Source organism: Rhipicephalus microplus, chromosome 2 (assembly GCF_043290135.1).
Source record: "Rhipicephalus microplus isolate Deutch F79 chromosome 2, USDA_Rmic, whole genome shotgun sequence".
In the NCBI taxonomy this organism is placed as follows: Eukaryota; Metazoa; Arthropoda; class Arachnida; order Ixodida; family Ixodidae; genus Rhipicephalus; species Rhipicephalus microplus.
This window is the reverse complement of record NC_134701.1, coordinates 245,695,867-245,722,478: the sequence shown is the minus strand read 5'-3', so window position 1 is coordinate 245,722,478 and position 26,612 is coordinate 245,695,867. Positions and strand designations below refer to the sequence as shown.

General features: G+C 47.5%; 1 protein-coding gene across 2 annotated transcripts in view; it reads left to right on the top strand.

The window, feature by feature from the left end:
- Positions 1 to 26,612, top strand: part of LOC119170194 (gamma-aminobutyric acid receptor subunit alpha-6) — a 91,526-nt gene that overhangs the window by 51,787 nt on the left and 13,127 nt on the right. For both annotated transcript variants that reach the window (XM_037421276.2, XM_075878415.1), the window contains 4 exons: positions 7,387 to 7,454; positions 10,079 to 10,299; positions 19,061 to 19,143; positions 19,309 to 19,446. In XM_037421276.2, the coding sequence (XP_037277173.2) occupies positions 7,387 to 7,454; positions 10,079 to 10,299; positions 19,061 to 19,143; positions 19,309 to 19,446 (510 nt within the window). The remainder of the gene's footprint in view (positions 1 to 7,386; positions 7,455 to 10,078; positions 10,300 to 19,060; positions 19,144 to 19,308; positions 19,447 to 26,612) is intronic.

The following is a 26,612-nucleotide window of genomic DNA, read 5'->3' as shown; positions in this document are numbered from 1 at the left end:
CTAAGACAACGGGGGATGCCCAAGGACTCGACGAATGCTCGATGACGTCTTTGCTGATAATTTTCTCGAACTCCCTTTGATTAACTTGGCGCTCAGCATGAGACACGCGGTAAGGACGTTTGTGGAGTAGACTGGCGTTGCCGGTGTCGATGCGGTGAGATACGGCGCTTGTGCGGCCTAGGGGATGGTCTTCGACGTCAAAGATATCTATGTAAGAAAATAAAACATCCCGGAGTGCTGCAACTTGAGAAGGTAACAGGTCATCGGATGTCATGTTGTCGAGGAACGTCTTATATTGCGGAGTGATGACAGGTTTCGCCACGGTCTTAGTGTCACGGGTGAAAGAAGAAATTGAACATTAATCCAGGGTGGAAAGTTCGGCTAACGTGGTACCTTGAAGAAGAAATTGGGTCGACGTAGAGAAGTTCAGAGCAGGAAATAGCGTCATGTTGTTCGCAACAACCACTATGCTATGCGGTAGTGCGATTGGTGCGTAAGATTCAAATCAATGAGGTGAGCCACCGGATAGTCTCCATCAGAAACGGACGGAAAAGGCGACATAGAAACGTACATAGCAGCCTGGGGCGGTTACCGTAGATACTTCACGGATCGTAGGCGAGTGCGTCTTCGAGGATTGAAATGGTGCACAAAGGTAACTCAAGCCGTAAGATGCTGATAGAACAATCGATGAGGGTGGGGTGGGCGGTTAAAAAGTCAATTCTAAGGATGACGTCGTGTGGGCAAGGATCGAGGACTGCGAAGTGAACGGAAATGTCGGGACCGGCAACAGTAACGCATGTAGTGCACATGCCAAGCACCGATGTCACACGAACACTAGAGAACATAGCAGGTGTAAGCACCTTTTTCAGGCGAGATCAAAGCGCAGACTGATAACAAATATTTGGGCACCAGTGTCAATTAGAGCAGTTACGGCGAGGCCGTGAAGAAAAGCTCGGTGTAAATTGCGTCTTGAATTTGTATCCGGTTGTGGGTTTTCGGTCCGAGTCGTCAACGCAGCGCCACCTCCGGGAGCTGCACTCGTCAGTTTCCCGGAGGATTACCAGAATAAGCCGGTTATGGAGAGCGGCGGCATTGAGAAGAGCACGACAGGTGACCCTGAAGTGACGGCAAGTGGCTAGACCAGTTTCTCTGGGTGACGACGTCAGCGTATTTCGGTTCGGAGCGTGGAGATGAACGGCGAGGTGAAGTGTCCTGAAGATGGTCATTCGGAAAAGCGGGTTGCGAATAGTGTCAATGATCCGGACGACGGTCATTAGGAAAGCTTGGCCGGGAATACCATATGTTGCGTCAATGGTGGAAAATGTGCCCAACCCGACATCAGGAGGAGCAGATTGGTCGGTCGTCTTGCGTGTGGCACTCAGATGGGTTTCAGTAGCGTGGTGGAAACCGAGGAGCCGAAGCCGCCGCAGCGACAAGAGGTGGTCAGCGTGGTGGTCAGCGTTGAGGACGAAAGCGCTCATGCAGCTGCGGCAAGTGTCTGCCGGGCTGGAGAACCTGGACGTCCAGGCTGGCAAACTCCTGACGTACGACGGCTTAAATAAGCGAGATTGTTGCCGTTGTCTTGCGCAGGGGGCTGATAGGAAGCGGGTGCCATGGCCTCCAGCTTCTGGCGCACAATCTTAGCAATATTGGCAGGAGGTGCAAGTGGACGGGGCGTCGCAGAATCCTCGCAGGACGAAGTCGCAGCGGTGTTCGGAAGTCTCGTGAAGTGGTTCGTTATTCACCTGCGTTTAGCCTGTTGAAATTATCGGCATTCAGATATCATGTAGTCGACAGTGGTGTAGTTCTTACACATAAGTATGTTGAAAGCATCGTAAGCAATGCCTTTCAACACGTTTTTGATCTTGTCCGCCTCCGTCATGTCTTTGTCAGTTTTCCGGCACAGTGCCAGTACGTCTTGAATGTATGCGACGTACGACTCCGTCGATAACTGAACACGCGACGCTAGTTCCTGCCTGGCTCCCATCTGACCTACAACTGACCGACCAAACAAGTCGCGAAGCTTCTGCTTGCGCACGTCCCAGCTGGTTAATTCTTCATGCGTCTCATACCAGGCTCGCGCCGTACCCCGTAGGTAGCAAAGAATATTTGCCAGCATAAGTGTCTCGTCCCACCTGTAGTGCTTGCTGACGCGCTCGAATAATGCGAGCCATTCTTCGACGTCCGTTCTGTCCGTACCGGAAAACGTGCCAGGGTCAGGAGGGGGGAGGGGAATCACAGGTGATGGAGCCAGCGGGGACTGCGAGGCCTTAGTGCCGGTTTCAGGCATTGCGGCTGTACAAAGGTGGCGTCCACTGCGGAGTAACAGAGCCGGGTTGTGTGAAGACCCCACACCTTCCAGCAAGAAGATGTTACGGGGAAGATTTATTTGTAGAGAGCGGGTCTTGCTAACGCGGTACAGAGCGCAGTCATGCAGGCCAACGTGCAAGCTCGAGAGTCCAACTCACAACAAGCACGTTGTAGTCTTCCTCTTTTTGGGTGTCATTTCAATGCTTGTGCCGGAGCGACAGTTACATACACGTATCAATATATTTAAAGTAAAGAATTGTTTCAGTGAAGCGACAACATTAGCGGTCGGGGCAGCATTTCCAACTGCACTGCTATGATGGAAGAGGAAAATCTGTCAATGAACCTTATCCTCAATATTGAAGCTTAACGTAACTACACGCCTTGAAATGCTACTATAGTCGGTATAAGGTGCAATGCGAACAAAAAGAGACACTGCAAGGTACGAACTTCAAATGAATAAGAAAACATTAGGGCAGATCCCATGCCTTATGGGATTTCGTTTCATGCGAAGCAATTGGAAAGTATTAGTGTATGCTGCATTTCTTGAAGGCTTTCAGCCAAGTGTTATGACGTGAATAGACGTATTTTTGTGAGAGTACCAGTTGCGTGCACACCGTGGTCTTAACAGGAACGTCGACTGTAGAGGAGTTTAAAAGGTAAGCTCAGCACTCATGCTAGAGTGCAGACGTCGCTATGACCAAAATGAAGTGCATTTTACGGCTCGATGATGGGAATAATATATGTAAAATTTGTCGCAACGCTTGAATGTAGCTTGCTGCATTACAGTAAGACAATTGGGGTGTATCAAATTGCTATAAAAGCAGAGCCAACACTGCAACCACAAGTGACGTTGCGCTGATATTACGCCTGCATAGGGTCTGTTTGAAAGAAGCTTCAGGGCCTGGCGTGACAGATGGCAGAATGCCTGACCAACCTGACTGCCAGCTATAATACTTGGGTTCGATTGCTTCTGGTATGCTGATTTTTGTTCTGTGCATCGCCAGGTCGACAATACCGATGTCAGATTTTGTTAATGCTCTCGCGTTTATATTTCCAGTGATTGTTCCCCGCATTCCTGGGTAGATATAAATTGTCCATTATTTGTGGTGCATACACGTATAGCACTGCTCATGGTATACGGCATTGTGCCTCGCGTGTTTGGAAGACAGGGTTTGACGACGTGCGCGAATTTTCACGTTATGCGGTTGATGGACAGTTATATTAGTTAAATTATCTTATCTTCCCGTACGAAATTTCATCAATACACGAAGGTGAAAAGACGATCACGAGAGCACCCAGACGTAGGCGGATAAGATAGATAGATAGATAGATAGATAGATAGATAGATAGATAGATAGATAGATAGATAGATAGATAGATAGATAGATAGATAGATAGATAGATAGATAGATAGATAGATAGATAGATAGATAGATAGATAGATAGATAGATAGATAGATAGATAGATAGATAGATAGATAGATAGATAGATAGATAGATAGATAGATAGATAGATAGATAGATAGATAGATAGATAGATAGATAGATAGATCGATAGATAGATAGATAGACAGACAGACAGACAGACAGACAGACAGACAGACAGACAGACAGACAGACAGACAGACAGATAGACAGACAGATAGACAGATAGACAGATAGATAGATAGATAGATAGATAGATAGATAGATAGATAGATAGATAGATAGATAGATAGATAGATAGATAGATAGATAGATAGATAGATAGATAGATAGATAGATAGATAGATAGATAGATAGATAGATAGATAGATAGATTATGTTGGAGCATTTGCAGGGGCAACGAGACAATAAATACCACCTAGCACCATTTTATATGTAAAAGCGCTACCAACAACGAGGCCTCGCCACATAAATTCGTTGTCGTTGGCTAGATGTTTTAATCCAATAGCATTGTAGCGCAAGCTCAACTACAAGCCGTTTGAATAAGACTGAGAAAGAAATCACAGCGTTTTAGCTCGTTTGTTTCCTAAACAAAACATCGAGTTCAGTGCCTGGTACCTTAATTCTATTTGATAACAACAGTCAACGCTATGGGTATCAGCCACGGACGGACGATTTCTTAACAAACTAATAAATTCGTAAAATCGCGTTTTGTTAAACCGGGTATCTACTGCAAATAAAACCTTTTTTTTTCATACGCTCTCAAATTTCAAAGAAGAACCTTTAATTCATTCGGAGGGGACCCGGTTTACTTCCAGCGGACAACAGTCCAGATGCATATCAACACCTTCCGTATCAGTGAAAAAGAAACCCACCGCGTGGTCGCAGTGTGGGGTGGAACCTGTTGAAAAGGAAACGGTCCACATTGCAGCAGGCCCCTGGCACTGGTTCCAGCGAAAAACTCAGGCGAGCCCGCTAAGCCGCCGTTTGAGGTCAGGGGAGTCCACATTCGCATGTCATCCATCATTCCTCCTCGTGGTCTTGTAGCCTGCGGTGTTCAGGAAAGCCTCGCCCGGCTGCAAGCTTCCTCGAAATACTGCTGGTGCGTGCGCCTCGTAAGACGCGGAAGCAGAATGCCGAGAGGCTGCTCGCATACGCACCGAATTTGCAACCGCCAACCCGCGTTCACCTCTTGCGCTTTAGAACATCTCTCCTCCAGCTTGTATAGAGACAAAGGGAACAAAGCTATGCAAGAGTGTAACCTCAAGCAGCACCGAGAACAGTGAGGCAACTTTCCTGTTGTTGGAAACTGCAGCTAATTTTAGATTTCACTGGACGTTCGGCACGTTCGAGATATCAACTCGACGTATACCAACCTCAGCCCCATTGGTCTTTTCTGTATGTATGTATGTATGTATGTATGTATGTATGTATGTATGTATGTATGTATGTATGTATGTATGTATGTATGTATGTATGTATGTATGTATGTATGTATGTATGTATGTATGTATGTATGTATGTATGTATGTATGTATGTCAGTAATCATGTGGATTTAGATATCACAACGCGGCACACTATGGGGACTGAAAAAATCCGCGCATCTCCTTGAAGTGAATCATTGCGATTGGACGACGCTCTGGGTATAGCATAGGTGAGCAACCGTACGTCACCCGAACGTCACCACATGTAATGTAAATTGAGTAACATAAAATGTATATAGAAACGTAAATTCGTTTAGCTTTCCAGTCATCTTAGGCAATTCAAGGAGGATTTAGAAAATTGCTGGAAAGGAGAATATGCCCCGAAAAACATTACTATAGATACCATTTTAATATGAATAGTTTGTTGGTCGACGAGTGCCTTTGTGTTCGAGGTTTTCTTCAGACGCCTCAACAACTAGATACGTTTTAGTAGAGATCAACTCATCGATACCCTTCTCGACAGGTTATTTTCGCCCGGAACAGCGATGTCTTACCTAATAATTATCCTGTAAGTCTTCGTGGAAGTATAATATAAAACCGTTTTCGTGTGTTTGTTTGTTTGTTTGTTTGTTTGCTTGTGTGTTTGTGGGGGGGGGGGGGGCGTGCGTGCGTGCGTCGATCAATCAAGATATCAATCTGACTGTGAACAGGAGAATGGAAGTGAATAGCTCAGACAGCCATGGTTCGTGGCGTCAACTTCAGTGCCCCGAATTTCATTTTCTTGAACGTTTAAATGAACTCGGAGAGCAGGAAAAGCGTGAAGAAAAGGAAGTACTGACTTCCTACGTTCTCCTCGTAGAGAGGTGAATCACAGTCCGGATCGCCATGGCAGACTTTCGGGGGTAATCCCGTTGGCCAAGAGCCCAACCACAGCGCCTGCGCACTTGTGGGCGAGGTCGCGCTCGTGATTAATCTGGGCGCGGGTATCACACACGCGGGGACGTCTCTCCTATTTTTAATATGATGCACGAGAGTAGATTATGCCGCCCGGCCCTAGGACCAAGTTTTCTGTTTTTTTGCGGAATGGAAGGCGATAGATGAAGAGTTTGTAAACATGGGGAAGGAGCGGAAACAGGCTTCGTGCTACTAGGTCGTGTGGATGAGCTTGGTTGGCGTGGGCCATTAGCTTCAGAAATTTTCTGTCACGGTAGCTCAGTGGCCATAACACGGCACTGCTGAGCATTAGGTCACCGAATCCTGGAGGCCGCGCTTGGTGCCTTGTGAGTCGGCGTTGCTCAAAAGAACGAACGAAGCCTCAAAGCGGCACAAGTATGCACTCAAAGACCAGTCAGGCATTGTCACTACCATTATAGATAAGATAAATGAAACAGCTGAGGAGCTCGACGAAGATATGTACAGTATAGCCGGCTTAACCAGAGGTATAATGAACGTAGCAGCAGCCCTGAGAAACCGCACATCCCACCAATAACGACAGAAGAAGTAAGGAAAGCCTTGGAGGGAATGCAAAAAGGCAATGCTGCGCCTGCTTGTAATGTTAGAGCAGGTGACTTGAAATATGGTAGACATATTGGGCTGGAATACTAGACACCGTGTATACTAAATTACTCTTGACGGTGAGCGTACCAGAATCATGAAAAAAAAATGCTGAGATAACCTTAATCCGAAAGAAAGGGACGTGAGGGACTGAAAAAGCTTCAAGCTTCTCACGTTAGCGTCTTTCGCTTATAATCTATCTACAAAGGTAATCATTAATACAATTAAGGTCACCTTCGAATCAAGTTTGCACATTCACGCAGTATATTGCGGGCCTTTGCGACTGGTGTTTTAACGTTTCCACGTTGACTGTATACACTACATCGCGTGCCAATGAAGTTACGAAACAAATCTTCCCAGTTTACTTATATTAATTCAAAGCTGTCAACGTTGCAGAGTCCTTCTTTCTTAAATATCATTGATGGATGCGCTCACCGTAGACGTGGAGCCAGATTGTTTTGGACGAAACCTCCAGTGTATTGTAGACGAAGGAGGCAAAACTCCTCTCACGGGACTGTTTACTTTCCTTCGAGGTCACCGTTGTGGTTTCTTGAAAACCCTTTCGGTTTGCACAATCCTCTTTCAGTGTGGCTTACGTTAGGAATGTTTCCGTTCTAAAAAAGTGAAGCGTGGTGCCTCCGCGACGGTGTCTAATTTTGTCCACAATTTCAGGTCCCCCAACGGAGATCTTCACGGACATTCTCATCAGGAGCTTTGGGCCGGTGTCGGAGAACGAGATGGTATATTTTCGTCGTCTGTAATATCTCACTCTCTATCTCTCTTGCTTTTGTGAATCTATTACGAACTTTAAATCGCTTTATACATCTATCTCTGTGTTTTCCCGAGCGCTATAACCACTGATGTTCTGAATTATAAGTTTTTTTTCTACGCGATGTCCCGCACCATGCCAAGAAAACAGACCTGAATCTTAGTTACTGACTTCTACATACCTGACTAAAGAATGTGGTATTGATTTGGTTGGTTGGTACCTCAACACCTTGGCACAACCTATCTAGGGGGATAGGCCATGAATTGGACGGTGCCTTGCTTTTAAATGAATTCACTTCTTGAAAAGGAGGGTTGGAATAATTAGGTAATATATTTACATACTCATATGCAGATTCGGTCTTGGTGCCCTCTTTTTCCTTTCACTGCTTCACAGGGCCAAATAGACGAGGACAAAGTATGAAAAAAAAAAAAGATGACACGAGGTCGTGTCGTCACTTTCTTTCTCTTTTTTCTGTTTTTATCCTCCATTTCTTTCCCCTTTGTGTAGGGTAGCAAACTGACATTCGTCTGTTTGACCTCCTTGCCTTTTATTTTTGTCATCTATTCCTCCCTTTTTTTCGCAAGGCATGTCAGAGTGTTGTTAACATTGCTTCTGTGAAGGAAATACTGTTGAGATTATGAAAATACCTCGGCTTGAAAGCCAGTTTAATACAAGGAAAATCATCGTACTGCAAGATTAAGAATGTATCAGAAAGGGAAAAAAAAACAGTTAGCTTTCAGTTTTGCTTTTATGGGTAGATAAGAAATAGCTTTACCGTCAAACCTACCTTGATAGTCGACATGGTTTTTTGCTTGTTTTTTTTTTCTATTCAAGACTTACTTAGCATTGAGGAGCAATTTTACCTTCGCGTACGTGGAGTTTCTCAAAGTACTTTCTGATATACATGCATTATTAAACTCAACTTTCGTTATCAGACAATTAGCACGTGTTGAAGATGATGTTTTCTGACAACTGTTCTGCAACCGCAAATAAAACATACAGAATTGCTTCTCTCAAAGCTGACGATCACTCGGCATGAGCTATCATAAATATTTTCCTCTGCACAGAGTTCTTTATCAAGAAACTTGAACATACTTCAAGAAATATCAGTTCAACAAGCTTAAAGTGACCTTCAGTAGGCACCAAATAGTACCCGGTAAGTCTGGATGTAAGAATTAGAGAATACGTCATCCTAGCAACAGACAGGTGAAAGTTAGAGTGTGGATGTAGGCAGTGGGTGGTTCATTATTACCAGAGCTAAAACCTATGAAAAATATAGCCAGGAAGCATAGTTTAGCTTCGAATGCCTAATTTTATGCTGATAGTTTTCTTGGTGCCCATTTATGTTGGTTTGGCTGATTTTTTTTTAATTTTTGTAAGTATATCTAAGATACTTTCGCCTTGACTATTTCCTACCTTCAAGATCCCCCCTCTCAATGCAATTTCTTTCGTTTCTTTTTTTATTGGAATAACCCGCTTAAGAAACGCGCGTTTTCACACGATGTTATTGCAGCTGCCATACACTCTAAGTTGACACAGTATTTGCTTCTCGAAGTTATTCAATCACTGAATCAGGAAATTTTGGGAGCATAAAAACTCTGCTGTGATGAGGCTGTAAACGACACCATGAGGAAGAAGATTTCAAGTCGAAGAAGGCATTTATTTTTCAGTCAGTAATCTGACATTCCGCCCTTAATTGGAGGCGAGGTCATCGCACTGCTTAGAATTGACTCTTTGACTACGAGCCACACAATACCGGAAATACCTTACTCGTGGGTTGTTTTGGACCACGTATAGAGATGGCCGACAACGCTCTTTGAGACGTATTTGGTATTGAGGAGACTTTGCAGCATATCTTGTGTGACTCTCCTCGCTATACTCAACATATTATCACTGGTAATTGCTCCCGTCAGTCTCGACCACAGACCGATGACAATGTTGTCCCTAAATGCCATCGATAATAAAGCCATGAAGGTATTGTAAATATTTTTAAGGATAACAGATTTGCAAGGCCGCCTGTAGACTGACAACGATGCCGTTAACTGCACAGGACTTCCGAACTGTGACCACTGTGACATTGAATGTGTTTTCCTCCTTTCCTATCCTTTAACTTTATTTACTTCTCTTTTGACAGCCTCCCCCCTCCCATCCCTTTCTCACTTACAGCGTAGCGTACCGTTTAGGCTAAATTGGTTACATTCCCGCCTTTCTTCTCTCTCTACTATATTTCTTTCTCACAAGCTGTTAACAAAACTAGGATATTGCCACCAACAAAGTTGCTTAAGCCCAGCCATTTCATTTTTGGGTGCAGATAGTTTACCTGCCTTTATTAATTTGCTTGTTTGTTTGTTTGATTGATTGTTTGTTTGATTGATTGTTTGTTTGGTTGGTTACCTGTTTTTGTTTGTTTGCTTGCGTCTCTGTTTGTCAGTTTGTTTCTTTATCTGTTTGTTTGTCTGTTTGTTTGCTTGTTTGTTTGTTTTTTGTTTGTTTGTTTGGTAACATGTTCACTTAAGATCATTCGCGTAAGAACTGTAATTTTCTCCCGCCCTATGCACATAGAAAAGGAAATAACGGGGACTAACGCACGCGCAGATGTTCTCGATGGACTGCTACTTCCGGCAGACGTGGTACGACCGTCGCCTCAGCTTCCACGGCGACATCAAGGTGCTCTCGGTCAGTTGGCAGTTCCTGGAGCTCGTGTGGAAACCGGACACGTACTTCTTCAACGGCAAGAGCTCCTACCTCCACAAGGTCACCGTGCCAAACAAGTTTGTCCGTCTGTTCCACGACGGTCGACTCATGTACTCCATGAGGTACGACTCACTGTACCGTCACGCGAATGCTATGGTCGATAATGTGGCAGCCGGACTGCTAAATACAAAGTTTTTTTATTCGGTGTACTTGTACCGAGGAAATAAAAAAGGCACAGGATTCATTAAGCATCATGAAGGTGATAGCGATTGTTTTTTTTTCAGTCAATTTGTTTGTTTTTCCTGCCCCTTCATAAAAACTTTTTGCGCCTCAACTGGCCTTGCATTGTCTCCGTAATCGGCCCACCTTCGACCAAGCGACGATGTCATGTGATGACGACATCAGGTGACGTCACAGATCGCCATAAATTGTAATGTCATTTCAATTTAAATTTGAAACGGCGTGCCAAATTTACATTGAATCATTTTGAGAATAACTGCAGGCGCCGTAACGTAATCACGGCTGTGACGTGCAGCCAGCACGATGCGGTTTCATTGTTTTTTTATTATTAATAATTATCCCTCGAGCGCCGAGCAGTATTTTGCTCCTCGCTGAGCGATCTCACTGAACACGCCCCGGTTGTGGTGAGCACGGTGGAACGGCAGGCGTACCAGCCTACGCAGCGTACAACGCTTCTAAGAAGCAATAAAATCACGTCGCGGCGCAGCTGTGGCTACATCAACACATCTGCTATGATTCTTTAAACGGCGTCACAATGAGAGGCAGTGCTAGTTCCACGAAAGGAAAGAAAAGTAACACATATAGCCGAGTGTAATCCGTGAGCGTAGAACGCGGCACTCTTCTGACTTCACGCCCCGCCGTTGTGGTCTAGTGGCTAAGGTACTCTGATGCTGACCCGCAGGTCGCGGGATCGAATCTCGGCTGCGGCGGCTGCATTTCTGATGGAGGCGGAATGGTTGTAGGCCCGTGTGCTCAGATTTGGGTGCACGTTAAAGAACCCCAGGTGGTCGAAATTTCTGGAGTCCTCCACTACGGCGTCTCTCATAATCATATGGTGGTTTTGGGACGTTAAACCCCACATATCAATCAATCGTCAATCTCGTGACTTCGCTTGCGAATCAGGCTGTCATTTTTATTTTCATTCTACGCCAGTGCCCCCCAAACTTTACAGCCTGCAAACTTGAAAGTATTGTAAGTTCGCACCACGTGCTGATCTCTTACGGCGGCATCGCAATTACAAGTGCTCTAACATGGGTCACTTGAGCCCATTTAAGGATATAAATGCCCCAACACTGGTTTTTCCGGTCGTACACCTTGACCAGACATTTCCAATTTAGCGCAAGGCTATATAAAAGCGCAACAGCATTCTTTCTCTCACCACCTGCAAGCTGCGCCAACTGTGCCGCAGCCTTTTCGATCCTCTGTGGGAGCGCCGCGGTGCGGAGAGAAGAGCGGACCACGGCTACCTCTGGAAGCACGCTTTCTCCGTCTGAATGGGACGGCTGGTAAGAAACACTCGGCTCGCCCACCATCTCGGAGGCCATGTCCCGTCGAGGTGCACGCGTTCCGACCGCAGATTTGGTGAGATAAATCCCGTTCGGATCTACGCTCTCCATTCGCGATCCGGCCGAGCACTCGCCGTTTGCCATCGAAATTCAACATAAGACACTTATTTTGAAGCACTTCTGAAGGGAGACTTAAAAAAAACCGTTTTCTATTTTTATACCGAAGAACCCCCCCCCCCCCTCCTCTACAGCGAGGGTAGCTTGTCTTACTTCTTTCGGTGCCATTATCTCTCTGTTTTTCTTGTGAAATTTCACTCCGTTCTTTCACAAATCACTATAGGTGAAATGGAGGTATACAGTAATGCGGGAACAGCGATTACTTGACACTTTTCCTTGACAAATATTTATTGCTTCGGCTTTCCGGTTGTGGAAGTTCTCTGTGTAAAGTGGGGTGAGGAAAGAATGTACTCACCATTCGCAATGCTTCTTTTAGGTGCTTCCGAGGGTTGTGGCCGAAAGACGACCTGCTGATTTCGCGTGCTCCATCGGTGACGTGATCCCGGGAACGAAGTTCGCCTCTACGAAAGTGCCGATTATAACAAACCGAAGCAACACTCTCCTTCGAGCCATAACTCTCTTTTGAGCTATTCATTTTCTTGTATATCTACTTATGTACGTTTTCTTAATGAAGCTTCAGAGCTGCCATCTGTATGCTTTGAATTGTTTTGCTTATCCCCCCCTTCCACTGTAATTCCATGTGGCGCTGTGGGTATTGCATAAATAAATAAATAACTAAATAAATAAACAAATAAATAAATTGTAACGAGGGCAGTGGGCATGGAGCTCGAGTATAGAAAAGGAAGAAGACTTGCTGTGATCGCAGGCTTGCGTTCAGTTAGCCCTTGTGCTAAATAAAGCTCTCGTTCGCCGAGTCAACTCCTGCTTGTTCAACAACCTGTTTCAAGTGGTGGAAGTGCTGGGTACATCTGGTCTTCACCCTGGAACTTCGCAGCCGCACACTCCAACGACCTCCTACAATGACTGATCCGGGGCCATCTCATGCCGCTACTCCAGATCTCTCACCTGTGCCTGTCTTCTGCGCTGGCGTTCTCTGGCAGCGCGACCCCCCCCCCATATTTGGTGGCACAGAGGGCCAAGATGTGGACAACTGGATTGCCGAGTATGAACTGGTGAGCGCATGCAATAAGTGGAACGCAGCTGATCAGCTCACAAATGTGAGTTTTTACCTGACCAACGTGGCAAAACTATGGTACAGAAATCATCAAAGTGATTTCAGTACCTGCTCGGAATTGGCAAAAACCCTCGCGGAAGTCTTTGGCCGTCCTGCTGTCCGCCGCCTTCGTGCTGAACAGCGCATGCGGGGCAGAGTACAGAGAGCAGATGAAACTTTCACGAGCTACAGCGAAGATGTGCTATTTCTCTGCAAGCTCGTCGATTCGACTCTGGATGAGGCAGGCAAGATTAAGAACATCATGAAAGGAATCGACGACGGTGCATTCCAAATGCTGGCTGCGAAGAGTCCCCAGACGGTCGCCGAGGTGATTCAACTCTGCCAAAGCTATGATGAGCTGCGTAGGCAGCGCGCTTCTACACGTTGCGCTGCTCAAGACACCGCGGACATCTCATCCCTCGACTATCGCCATGACACCGCCGACCACTCTGCGTTGATGCCAGTCATAAAGCAATTCATACGCGAGGAGGTCGCCCGGCAGCTATATATAATCACAAGAACTACCGAGCCGATGGCACCCTTGTCGCCTTCGCTTCGCCAGGCCATTCAATCGCAAGTTGCCGAAGCATTGCCGCCAGCTCAGGCTCCACCAACTGTTACCGCACCACTAACGTATGCAGCCGCAGTTGCTCGGCCACGTGCGCCAGCGTCTCCGGCCATCTACGAAGCTACTCGCCACGTTTATTCGTCGACGCCACCTTCCCGCTCGCTGATCGTCCCGTCTCCGGCTGTATATGAAACAGGTCAGAACGTTTATATGACGCCGCCGCCTGCACGACCATTTACGGTACCTTATTCAGCGAACAGTGCCCCTACCGTCAGCCAATGGCGCACTCCGGATAATCGGCCGATATGTTTTTCATGTGGCATCCCAGGCCACATAGCTCGTCACTGCCGTCGTCGCAGCTTCCCTTCTCACGACATTTCAGGGGCCTCACATTACATGTCCACCATGCCCACTCAGCCGCGATGTCCCGTTCCTGCCGATCCACCTCTAGACGTACGTCCCGGCCGCCGACCATCCGGTGCAAGCCGTTCACCTTCTCCTCGTCGTCGATCTATTTCTCCGGTGTTACGTCGCAACAGCCCACCGCGAGGGGAAAACTGACGGGCGCAGTTCCGGAGGCAAGAACTGCGTTGGCAGCGAAAATTTCAAGACCTAACTGCTGTCCCCCGAACGAAATCGAACTCTATATTGATGGCATTGAGGTGCATGGACTTGTTGACACTGGGGCTGCTGTATCTGTAATTAGCGAGAAACTGTGCCGAAACTTGAAGAAAGTGACCACGCAACTTACCGACCTATCTTTGCAGACAGCTACGTCCCATCATATTCAGCCTTCAGCTGTGTGCACTGCACGAGTCGTCATTCAAGGTACGATGTACGTCGTCTCATTTGTAGTTTTATTCCATTCTTCGCATGACGTTATCCTTGGATGGGACTTTCTTTCGTCAAATTCTGCTTTGGTCGACTGTGCTCGTTCCGAACTCGCATTATCTGTGCCGTGCTATGACCCCGACGATGGCGCTTCGGGTAGAGTTTGCTGCTTCTGACGTTGACATTGCGCCTTTCTCAGCTGTTGTTGTCTCGGTGTCGTGTGCCTCCCCCCCCGAAATCGCCTGTGTTGTTTATGCCATCAGTCCCATCTGCGTGCCGTCGAAATATCATGCTTCCGTTTGCCGTCGTCATTTTTCGCAATGGTCACGCTGCCATTTATGTGTGCAATCCCTCGGACAGCCCGTCATCCTTACAACGTGGAGAATGCCTGGGAAGCTACGAACCTTGCGAGTGCATTTTTCTGGCTACTATACCCGATTCAACGGTTTCGCTCCCAATTTGTGCTGTCACTCCTACCAACGCGCCTAATGATGCTCTGGACGTATTCTCGGATGCCATAGACTCTCAGCTCGCACCAACTCAGCGCGAAGAGATTATAAATCTTCTTCTCCGCTTTCGTTCTTCATTCGATCGTGACCAGTCAGGCTTAGGCCGAACCTCTGCGGTCGTTCACCGTATTGACACCGGTCAACAAGCCCCGATAAGACAGCGTCCGTACCGTGTGTCATTTGCTGAACGCCGTGTCATCGACGAACAAGTGGACGACATGTTTAAACGTGGCATCATCGAGCCCTCCAACAGTCCCTGGGCTTCACCGGTTGTTGTCGTGAAGAAAAAAGACGGATCCATCCGGTTCTGCGTTGACTACCGCCGACTCAACAAGATAACGCGCAAAGACGTATGCCCTCTGCCACGCATCGATGATGCTTTGGACTGCCTACAAGGAGCAGAGTTCTTTTCTTCGTTAGATTTACGCTCTGGCTACTGGCAGGTGCCCATGGCAGAGGGTGACCGCCTGAAGACAGCCTTCGTAACACCGGATGGACTATATGAATTCACTGTTATGCCCTTTGGCCTCTGTAACGCGCCTGCCACTTTCGAAAGGATGATGGATACCGTCTTGCGAGGTCTGAAATGGAAAACGTGCCTCTGTTATTTGGATGACATTGTGGTATTTTCAAGCGACTTTGCGACCCACCTCAGCCGCCTCGAGCAAGTTCTTACGTGCCTTTCCACGGCGAGACTTCAACTTAACATGAAGAAATGCCACTTCGGTTCTCGCAAGCTTGTAATTCTCGGCCGTGTGATTTCTAAGAACGGCATTCTCCCGGACCCTACGAAACTTAAAGCAGTCGCGGCGTTCCCATAGCCAACCACCATCAAAGAGCTTCGAAGCTTCATCGGCCTATGTTCTTACTTCCGTCGCTACGTCCGCAATTTCGCCTCCGTTATCGCCCCCTTGACCAATCTTCTTGCCGGAAGTTCTGATTTGTCAACGTGGTCGCAGGCGTGTGATGATGCATTTCAGGAACTCCGATGGCTCTTCACCACGCCTCCTATACTCCGACATTTCGATCCGTCTGCTCCAACGGAGCTTCATACGGACGCTAGTGGTGTCTGGCTAGGGGCCATACTGGCCCAACGCAAGGAGGGCTTTGACGAGTACGTCGTTGCCTATGCCAGCCGCATCCTCAGTAAAGCCGAGAAGAATTACAGTGTAACTGAAAAGGAGTGCCTCGCCATTATTTGGGCAATCAGAAAATTTCAGCCTTATTTATATGGACGTTCGTTTGATATTGTAACAGACCACCATGCGCTTTGCTGGTTATCTTCACTAAAATATCCTGATGGTCGGCTCGCTCGTTGGGCATTGCGGTTACAGAAGTTCGATATCCGTATTATCTACCGTTCTGGCCGTAAGCATTCCGACGCCGATGCCCTGTCACGTTTGCCATTGGCTTCAGAGCCTGTCGGCTCGCCTATCTCCACCAGTGCTGCCTTGGCCATCAGCATTTCGGACATGCCTTCCCAGCAACGCAAAGATGCTTGGATTTCTTCTCTTTTGGACTTGCTCTCAAACCGGACGCCCGCTCCAGTTTCCAGGACGCTTCGCCGTCAAGCAGGACACTTCGCTATTCGGGATAACCTGCTTTACCGCCGAAACTACAGCTCGATGGGTCGTAAGTGGTTGCTCGTCATTCCCCGACATCTGCGCTCTGACATCTGTGCCACGTTCCACGATGATCGGCAATGTGGCCACGCTGGTGTGTTAAAAACATACACTCGCTTGCAGCTGCGGTACTACTGGCGTGGTATGTACCGTTTCGTTCGTCGTTACGTAAGGTCTTGCCTTACGGGCCAGCCACGCAAAATGCCTACCCAGCATGCCACAGGTCCCTTGCAGCCGTTGCCATGTCCAGCACGAGCTTTCGATCGTGTCGGAATCGACCTTTACGGTCCGCTTCCCTATACTTCGAGTAGCAACCACTGGGTCATTGTCGCTATCGACCACCTAACGCGGTACGCTGAAACAGCTGCGTTACTTTCTGCTACCGCAAAAGACGTTGCATGTTTTATACTGCAAAACCTGGTTTTAAGGCATGGAGCACCTCGAGGGTTACTTAGCGACCGCGGCCGCGTTTTTCTCTCCGATGCCATCAAAGCGTTGTTGAGCGAGTGTCGCATCATACACCGCACTACCACAGCCTATCATCCGCAAACTAATGGGATGACAGAGCGTTTTAATCGCTGGCCAAGTACGCTTCATCCGACCAGTAAAATTAGGATAGAATACTGCCTTTTGTGACATATGCTTACAACACTTCAATGCAAAGCACCACTGGATTTTCGGCTTTTTTTCTTCTTTATGGACGCGAGCCATCATCAACAATGGATACTATTCTTCCTTATCGACCGGACCTTTCAGAGATGACTACCGTTTCTGGAGCAGCAGCACACGCTGAAGAATGTCGGAAGCTTGCTCGTGCGTTCACGTCACATGACCACACGCGCCAAAAACATCGCCACGACGCGTCAACCACGCATATGAGCTTTGCTCCGAACTCACTGGTGTGGTTATGGATTCCTTGTACTCCTCCAGGACTCTCCCACAAGCTGTCGTCCAGGTACCATGGCCCTTATCGAGTTGTACGCCAAACATCCCCTGTCAACTACCTTGTCGAGCCGCTGGATGCATCTCCGGACAAGTGCCGTCGGGGACAATAAATCGTACACATCTCTCGGCTCAAGCCATACCATGACCCTTCTGTGTACACCTGTCCTTAGGTCGCCAGGATGGCTCCCTCATCGGCCGGGGGTGATTGTAACGAGGGCAGTGGGCATGGAGCTCGAGTATAGAAAAGGAAGAAGACTTGCTGTGATCGCAGGCTTGCGTTCAGTTAGCCCTTGCGCTAAATAAAGCTCTCGTTCGCCGAGTCAACTCCTGCTTGTTCAACAACTCATTTCAAAATAAATAAATAAATAAGCTCTCCGTTTCATGTTTGAGCGATCAGCAGATTAAAATAAAAAGGAGAAGTGTATCCCCGGTGTTTCTTCTGCGCTATTATTGTATATTTCTAAACAAACCACCTGAAACCTTGTCGGCGGTACAACGCAAAGCCGACAAATACGTGTAAACAGACTTCGCAAAACACAAAGCAGCATACCATTTTACCACAGACGCGGCCACCACATCTTTCCGTGGCCCCAAGACTCGGCTCAAGTGCTCGGCTCAGTGAAGCGGACTTACATACTGGCGCCAGAGGACGCGACAAACCCGCGGATTCTCAACAAAAGCATTTTTCCTCATTAAAACTAGACAATAATAATAGTGAAATATTATCTACGGCTTTATGTTTCAAAACCACAATGCGATTGTGAATATCACCGTAGTGAAGGGCTATGGAATTTTCGACCACCTGGTGTTCGTTACCGTGCACTCGCATGCCACAGTGCACAGCACTCTAGCATTTTGGCTCCATCGAAACGCGACCGCAGCAGCCGGGACAGAGCCTGCGACCTTCGCATGAGCAGTCGAGCACCGTAACCGCTACACCAATGCGGCGGACTAAAACAAAAATTTCTCCGAATAAACTTTCGCAAGTAGACCTCCTTTGTGTACCCTTTTAAACGAGTGCTAGGAGGCAGTTCTAGCAGAGCAGCCTCAATATGCTTGTACATTAACACAGGGCATTTAGTTTTTTTTTTACGTCATCTTGAAATTATTCAGCTATCGACCTTTATATCATTTGAACAGACTTACTGGTAACTTTACTATCCAGCGATATGGTGTAGCTGTATTGTGTTTATAGATTTTGCAGAATACTTAATGAAGTAATAAGCGCGAAATCACCGCATTGCTTCAACACAAAACATATCGTGAGGCGAAGTAGCGGATGCCATTAGAGGGTAACAAGACAGCCTCATTCTTTTTTCGAGGAACCAGCTGATGCTTAAGGCACTCCATATATTATTGTATTTTTAGACTTTTCAGCTTCTTGGAAATCACCTGCTTGCGTAACGTTCAAATCACTGCTAACGGTAGCGGAAAAACACGTTGCAAAATTACTTTGGAGGGGGGGGGGCAAATAGTGCAGTAAAATGACTACCCACATTTTCTTTTTCTTTAGAACAGAACCTGAGAGTGAATGAAGTTGGGTTAAGTTCAATTCAGAGCCAAAGAGAGTCAGTCACAATGTCGACGACGTTTGTCATGGAATGACCAAAGTACGAAGGTAGTACCAGTTCGAAAATTGTCTCGCATGCAGGCTCACCATAAAAGCAAGCTGCCCAATGCACCTCCGGAAATACCCACTCGACACGCAAGCCTGTCCACTGGAGATTGGAAGTTGTGAGTGTCAATTCACCTCTATCATACCAACAAGCCCAAATGCAATGTTACCACCCTAATTGATGTCATTTCTTTTTCATCGTTTTGCCTTGGCGATTACATCTTTGATCTTTGTAACAAACGTTTGTTATGAAACTGCTGGTGGTTGTGGATCTATTATTGCAGTTGCCTATTCATCGAAAGAAGTTGTGTTCAGGTGGAAAGGCCCAGAACCCGTTGTGATATCACCTGACGTCACCCTGTCGCAGTATGAGTTCCTCAGCGTGACAGCGACCAACTTGTCTACGTATGGACCCGGTGGAGGTTAGTAGCTTAGCCTCTTCCTCTGTTAATTTTTAACAGCTCGTACGTACAGATCAAGGACATTCAGCTTCTTGACCACGTACTGTTTACTTATTTAGCTATAAGTGACTTTTGAAAGGGGAAAAGGAAGAAATAAGCGTAGTTTCATTACTGCCTCGCTCTCAATGGAGGGCACCTCCACAGTTCTGCGCAGATGATGAGGGTAAGGAGGGATTAAAAATAATAGGGAGAACTTAAGGTTCAGAGATAGGGAGAGGAGCAGAAAGAGAGAGAGGCGCAGGGACAGCCACATACAGAAGTAAGGAGAAGATAGGAAAGATGGACATGGTCGCAGAAGTCCGAGGACGGGGCACCACTCTGCGAGAGCTCTCGTCAGTTTCAGGAGACGGCGTAGGGCGAGCCAGTCGGCCAGGGCTGCGCTGTCGTCGGAATTCGCGCGGGCACAACCAGTCGGCACGACATCCAGCGAGCGAGTCTTATTTATCGATAGAGTAAATACACATACGTAACACTATTTATCCTTTTTGTGGAGTGATCCGCTACACGATTGAGTGAAGAGGTGAGGCCAAAGTGTAAATATTTGTCCAGTTGGTGCAGCCGTGTGTCCTAAAATATTGGCATGTTCCATAAATATCTCGTGGCTTCAATTACAAGCTCACAAATTTTCTGCAGATCTCCTTGATAATCGAAGTAGTTTAGTACTCAACTTTTGTCTATGCATTGTAGTCTATAAAACTCAATTGTTTCTGAAGTCCATAAGCGCGTTCAATGACATTTCAATCATTCGCCTAGATTTGAAATACATGGCATAAAACAAGTCAACAGATCGAACCAGTGTAGAATTTATATAGTTGTGGGAATCGGTTTCATGCGAAGCAATCAGCGAGTAGTTGTCTATGTCACATTTCTTATCGGTGCAGTGTTGTGAGTGTAGCATAGTTGTGTGCACATCGTGGTCTTACTACGAGCGTCAATTACACTGGCGTTTAGAGGGTCCCTTTAGCCTAAAATTACGTCAGCACTCACATTACACCCCAGTTGTAAGTATAGTCAAAACGATTGCACTACATGACTTGATCATGTGAATATCAAACGTAACGCTCGTTAGCACATTGTTCCGGGGTCGGGCAACGATTCATTATAGTTTGCTGAATCATATGGATACAAAGTTAACGTTTGTTAGACTCATATAAAAGTGGAGCCAGCACTGGAATCACAACGTATGTTATTCCTACATGACGCCTGTATTATAGGAGCGCATATGTAATGTTTATTGCTCTGTTATAAAACTACACAAACAGCACTGCAACCAGGATTATTGTTGCATCGACATTACGCCTGCACTGAGTCCTTTTCCAAAGTGGTTTCAGGACCTGGCGTTGCTCTCTGGTAGAAAAATTGAGTGCCATACTGCCACATTAAATAAGCAGCGCCAAGAGAACAACGAAGAACACGCGCAGCGGGAGAAGAAGACGAGTGTTCTGGTACAATTAAAGTGAGTTTCCTGGATTCGACTGCTGCTGTTTCTGCATTGTGACACTGGTGGAGGTGCTGGGTACATGTTCGGGACGCCTGACAACAGCCCCGCATCTGGTCAAGAAAGACTTCCGCGCATCGACACCCCCGTTCACCGCAGCAGCCGGCGCCTGTTAGGCCTCAGCCCGGAGTTTGGTCCATTGCCGGAAAGCGTGACTGTGCCAGAAAGCATGACGGCGTCTGGAAGCACTGGCCCCAACATGTCCAGCCCCAGCACGACACAGGTGACTGTTTTGAACCCTCGACTTCCGGTTGACTTCCACGGAAACGCATGTGAAGATGCACATGACTGGCTCGAGGAATTCGAGCACACAGCGAATGTTAACGGTTGGAACACCACACAGAAGTTGGGCTACGTTTATTTTCCGCTTCAAGACGGAGCCCGAACGTGGTTCACGAATCGCGTGTGGTCGTCTTGGGACGAGTTCCGTCAGAAGTTTCTCGACACGTTCGCGAGCACTGAAAGACGAGAAATTGCACAGCGTCTCCTCGAGTCACGGATTCAGAAACCAAATGAATCCGTTACGATGTTTGTTGAGGACATGGCGCGGCTATTTCGTCGAGCAGATCCTAATATGCCCGAAGCCAAAAAGGTTAGCCACCTCATGCGGGGCATCAAGGAGCAGCTGTTCGCTGGCCTCGTACGAAACCCGCCTACATGTGTGGATGAATTCTCCAAGAAGGCGACATCTATCGAACGCGCACTGCATCTACGTTATCGCCAGTATGACCGCCCAACCCACAGTGCACCGATCAGCGTGGCAGCCACTACCACAGCAACAACACCCGACGAAGGTTCTTTGCGCCAACTAATACGAGAAATCGTACAAGAAGAGGTCAAGAAACTCGTCGCCAAACCGAACGACTGCGCGATCGCCTCAGTAACGGAAGTTGTACGCCAGGAGATCAGGCAAGCGCTCTCGCTTCCTGAGCCGAACACGAGCACTCCCAGGGCAAGCTATGCAGACGTAGTCCGCCGACAGCCAGCGAACGTGCCGACACCACATCAGTACCACCAGCAACATCCACCGACAACGCCTTGGTACTACAGAGAAACTTCGATGCCGAGGCGGCCACCACTTCGCAAAACAGACATCTGGCGTACCCCTGATCATAGGCCCCTGTGCTTTCACTGTGGGGAAGCAGGCCACATCGTTCGGTATTGCCCGTATCGCGCCGCAGGGTACCAAGGGTTTCCTTCTACGGTTCCTCGGCGCCATTTCAACGGAACACCTGACGTCCACACGAATGCCATGACCCCGCGCGATGTTCCTCCTGGGTTTCGGTCACGCTCACCCTCTCCTGGGCGTTATTCTCCATCTTCTAGACGGAGCACCACTGACATGCCAAGAAAGAGATCTCCTAGTCCACGCCGGGGAAACTAAAAGCAGCGACCTCGGGGGGGAAGGTTGCGAATCGTCGAAGTGCTGAAAATCCCCCATTACTGCCGAGCGACGAGAGACACATTTTCAATGAATCGACGAAGGATGGGGTTGTTACTGCCGAAGTTGCAATTACGATTGACGGAAATGACGTCATGTCATTGGTCGACACTGGCGCGGACTTCTCAATAATGAGTGAGAGTCTGGCAGACACGCTCAAGAAGGTTAGAATGGAATGGACAGGACCGCAGATTAGAGGAGCTGGAGGGCAGCTATTCACACCTACCGGAAAGTGCACCGCAAGAATGAAGATAGGGGATGCATCCTTCGTCGCAACTTTTGTTATCCTTTCTGAGTGTTGCAAACAGGCAATCTTGGGGATGGATTTCTTGCGGGAATATGGTGCCATCATAAATATTCCGGACGGTGTACTGACCTTTTCAGCGGATCAAAGCGCAGCGCTACACCGAAAATCCTTACGAGTCATTGACGATGTGACCGTACCTCCGTTATCGTGCCGCCTTGTTTCAGTCACGTGCATCGAGCAGAATACTGGAGAAGGAATCGCTGAACAAGTATTGACGCTCCTACTCTCTCGTGGTGTTGCAATTGCCAGAAGTATCGTCAATGTTGTGTGCGGTGAAGCAGAGGTTCTGTTGACGAATTTTACCAACGAGCGACGACACATTACACAAGGCACTACAGTTGCCTACTTCGACGAGATCACCGAAATCCGCGAGTGCTGTGTAGTACAACAGGACGAGCCGCAAGCCACGTCAGCCCCACCACCTATTTACGTAAGCTCGGATTTGTCACCAGCGCAGAGACAACGTCTATTAGATCTTCTGCACCAGTTCAAAGACTGTTTTTCATCGACCTCGAGGGTCAGTCAAACGCCACTGACGAAACATCGGATAATAACGGAGGAGACGGCAAGGCCAATACGACAGAATCTATACCGCGTAGCACCGAAAGAGCGTGAAGCGATCCAAGAACAAGTGAAGAAAATGCTCGATGATGACGTCATCCAGCCGTCAAGAAGTCCTTGGGCGTCGCCGGTAGTGCTGGTTAAAAAGAAAGACGGAAGCTTGCGATTTTGTGTCGACTACCGCAAGCTGAACCGTGTGACAAAGAAAGACGTATACCCATTACCGCGCATCGATGATTCACTCGACAGGCTGAGGTATGCACGCTACTTTTCGTCAATGGACCTCAAAAGTGGGTATTGGCGAAGTGAGGTCGACGAGCGAGATAGAGAAAAAACGGCTTTTGTAACGCCTGACGGGCTTTATGAATTTAAAGTCTTGCCATTTGGATTGTGCTCAGCCCCCGCAACATTTCAGAGACTGATGGATACCGTTCTGTCAGGCCTTAAGTGGCAGACATGTCTGGTCTATCTGGACGACGTCATTGTTTTTTTCAAAAACATTTGAGGAACACCTGAGCAGGCTGCTATCGGTATTCAGGGCAATAAGGTCTGCCGGCCTGACACTGAAACCCGAGAAGTGTCATTTCGGTTTCAAGGAGCTTCAATTTTTAGGTCATGTGGTGAGCCATGAAGGTGTTCGACTCTATCCCGATAAGATTGCGGCCGTCAGAAAATTTCCGGTACCAAAAGACAAGAAAGCAGTCAGGCGTTTCCTTGGCCTATGCGCATACTACCGAAGGTTTATTGCCAATTTCTCCCACATAGCCTCGCTGTTAACACGACTCACAAGAGAAGACGTTTCGTTCACATGGGGCGACGATCAACAGGTGGCATTTGACGATCTCCGACAACGCCTGCAGACTCCCCCTGTGCTTGCTCACTTTGATGAGGATGCTCCTACCATGGTCCATACAGATGCCAGCAACGTGATTTTAGGCGCTGTACTCGTCCAGTGGCAAGACTCAGCCGAGCGTGTGATCGCATATGCTAGTAGGACGCTTTCCCGCGCCGAGTCCAACTACTCTACAACGGAAAAAGAGTGTCTTGCTGTCGTATGGGCGGTTATGAAGTTTCGTCCGTACCTCTATGGTCGTTCCTTCCACGTAGTCAGCGACCATCATTCCCTCTGCTGGCTGACCAACTTGAAAGACCCGTCTGGTCGGCTCGCACGGTGGAGCTTACGCCTTCAAGAGCTTGATATGACGGTCGTGTATAAGTCCAGACGGCAGCACGCCGACGCCGATTGCTTATTAAGGTCACCGATAAAGCGCGATGATGACACAGACGATGAGAGCATGGCGTTTGTAGGAGTCGTTGACACCACTACGATTTCGTGCAAGCAGAAAGAAGACAGTGAGTTGCTTCCTCTTATTGAATTTTTGAATGGCCGGACAACAACCGTCCCTAGAAGATTTGCAAGGAGCCTGCCGTCATTCTGCTTACGTAGTGGTGTTCTCTATAAGAAGAACTTTTCCCCCAGAGGAAGCACCCACCTACTTGTCGTTCCGACGTCACTTCGTGAGGAGATACTTTGTGCTTGCCACGATGAGCCAACGTCTGGTCATCTCGGATACACACAAACATTGGCAAGAATCCAACAGAAATACTACTGGCCAAGACTTCCAGCTATTGTGAAGCATTACGTGCGCACGTGCCTCGATTGCCAACGATGAAAATCGCCACCGTTAAAACCAGCTGGACTATTACAACCAATTCAAGTGCCCACGGTACCTTTTGCCCAAATTGGAATGGATCTCCTTGGACCATATCCGACTTCCCATGCTGGCAACAAGTGGGTAATAGTCGCCACTGATTATCTTCACGCTATGCGGAAACAAAGGCTTTGTCAAGTGGCACCGCCGTTGAAACCGCACGATTCTTCGTAGAAAATATCGTCCTGAGGCACGGTGCTCCAACAATAATAATAACGGATCGAGGTGCCGCTTTCACGGCCACGCTCCTGAAGACAGTGCTTGAGCTCAGTGGAACAGCCCATCGGAAAACCACTTCCTATCATCCACAAACCAACGGCTCAACAGAACGCCTCAACAAGACTCTTGCGGACATGTTGAGTATGTACGCGGACGTGGATCACAAGAACTGGGACGACATTCTACCGTACATCACGTTCGCCTATAATACAGCGCAGCAAGAAACTACACGAAGAACGCCGTTCAGTCTCCTTCATGGCCGTGAAGTGACGACGATGCTTGACGCCATGTTACTGCACGACTGCAATGACATCGATTTGGACGCTGCATCTTTTACCCAACGAGCAGAAGAAGCGAGGCAGCTTGCGCGCGTCCGAATCACGCAGCAGCAAAATTATGACGCCCAACGTTATAATCTGCGACACCGACATGTCGTCTATCGGGCCGGCGACAAAGTCTGGGTATGGAGTCCTATCCGCCGCCGGGGACTGTCCGAAAAATTGCTGAAGAAGTATTTCGGCCCCTACAGAGTTTTACAACGCCTGAGCGACGTTAATTACGTGGTCGTTCCGGACAACCCCTCGACAACTCGCCAGCAAAAACCAGAAATCGTGCAAGTTGTGCGAATGAAGCCCTACTTTTCGGACTGATTTACACCATGCATCTACTCCACCGTCTTTTGTAGAAGAGCATCGGGACGCTGCTCTCTGGAGGGGGGGGCAAATGCCACATTAAATAAGCAGCGCCAAGAGAACAACGAAGAACACGTGCAGCGGGAGAAGAAGACGAGGTTCTCTTCCGATCAGTTTGCCAGTGTTCTGGTACAATTAAAGTGCGTTTCCTGGATTCGACTGCTGCTGTTTCTGCATTGTGACAATACAGAATGCTTGAGTATGGTTTCTATTAGGATCCTCATTTTTATTTTATCAACACGGCTGATAGCAGTTTTTCTTTACGTATACGCACTTCAATTACCAACGTCTCTTCTCACCACTTTCGGAGACATACGCTGTCAGTCACGCTGTCAATCAGTTTGGCGGCTTACGCGGCAGAACTTTCACATTATTCATGTCATTACCAGAGAATCATAATTGTCGAACCCTCTTACTCTCCCATACTAATTTTGCTCTACCCCAAGTTAAGGAAGCGATCACGAAAGCACCCAGCCGTAGGTGGATAGATAGATAGATAGATAGATAGATAGATAGATAGATAGATAGATAGATAGATAGATAGATAGATAGATAGATAGATAGATAGATAGATAGATAGATAGATAGATAGATAGATAGATAGATAGATAGATAGATAGATAGATAGATAGATAGATAGATAGATAGATAGATAGATAGACAGACAGACAGACAGACAGACAGACAGACAGACAGA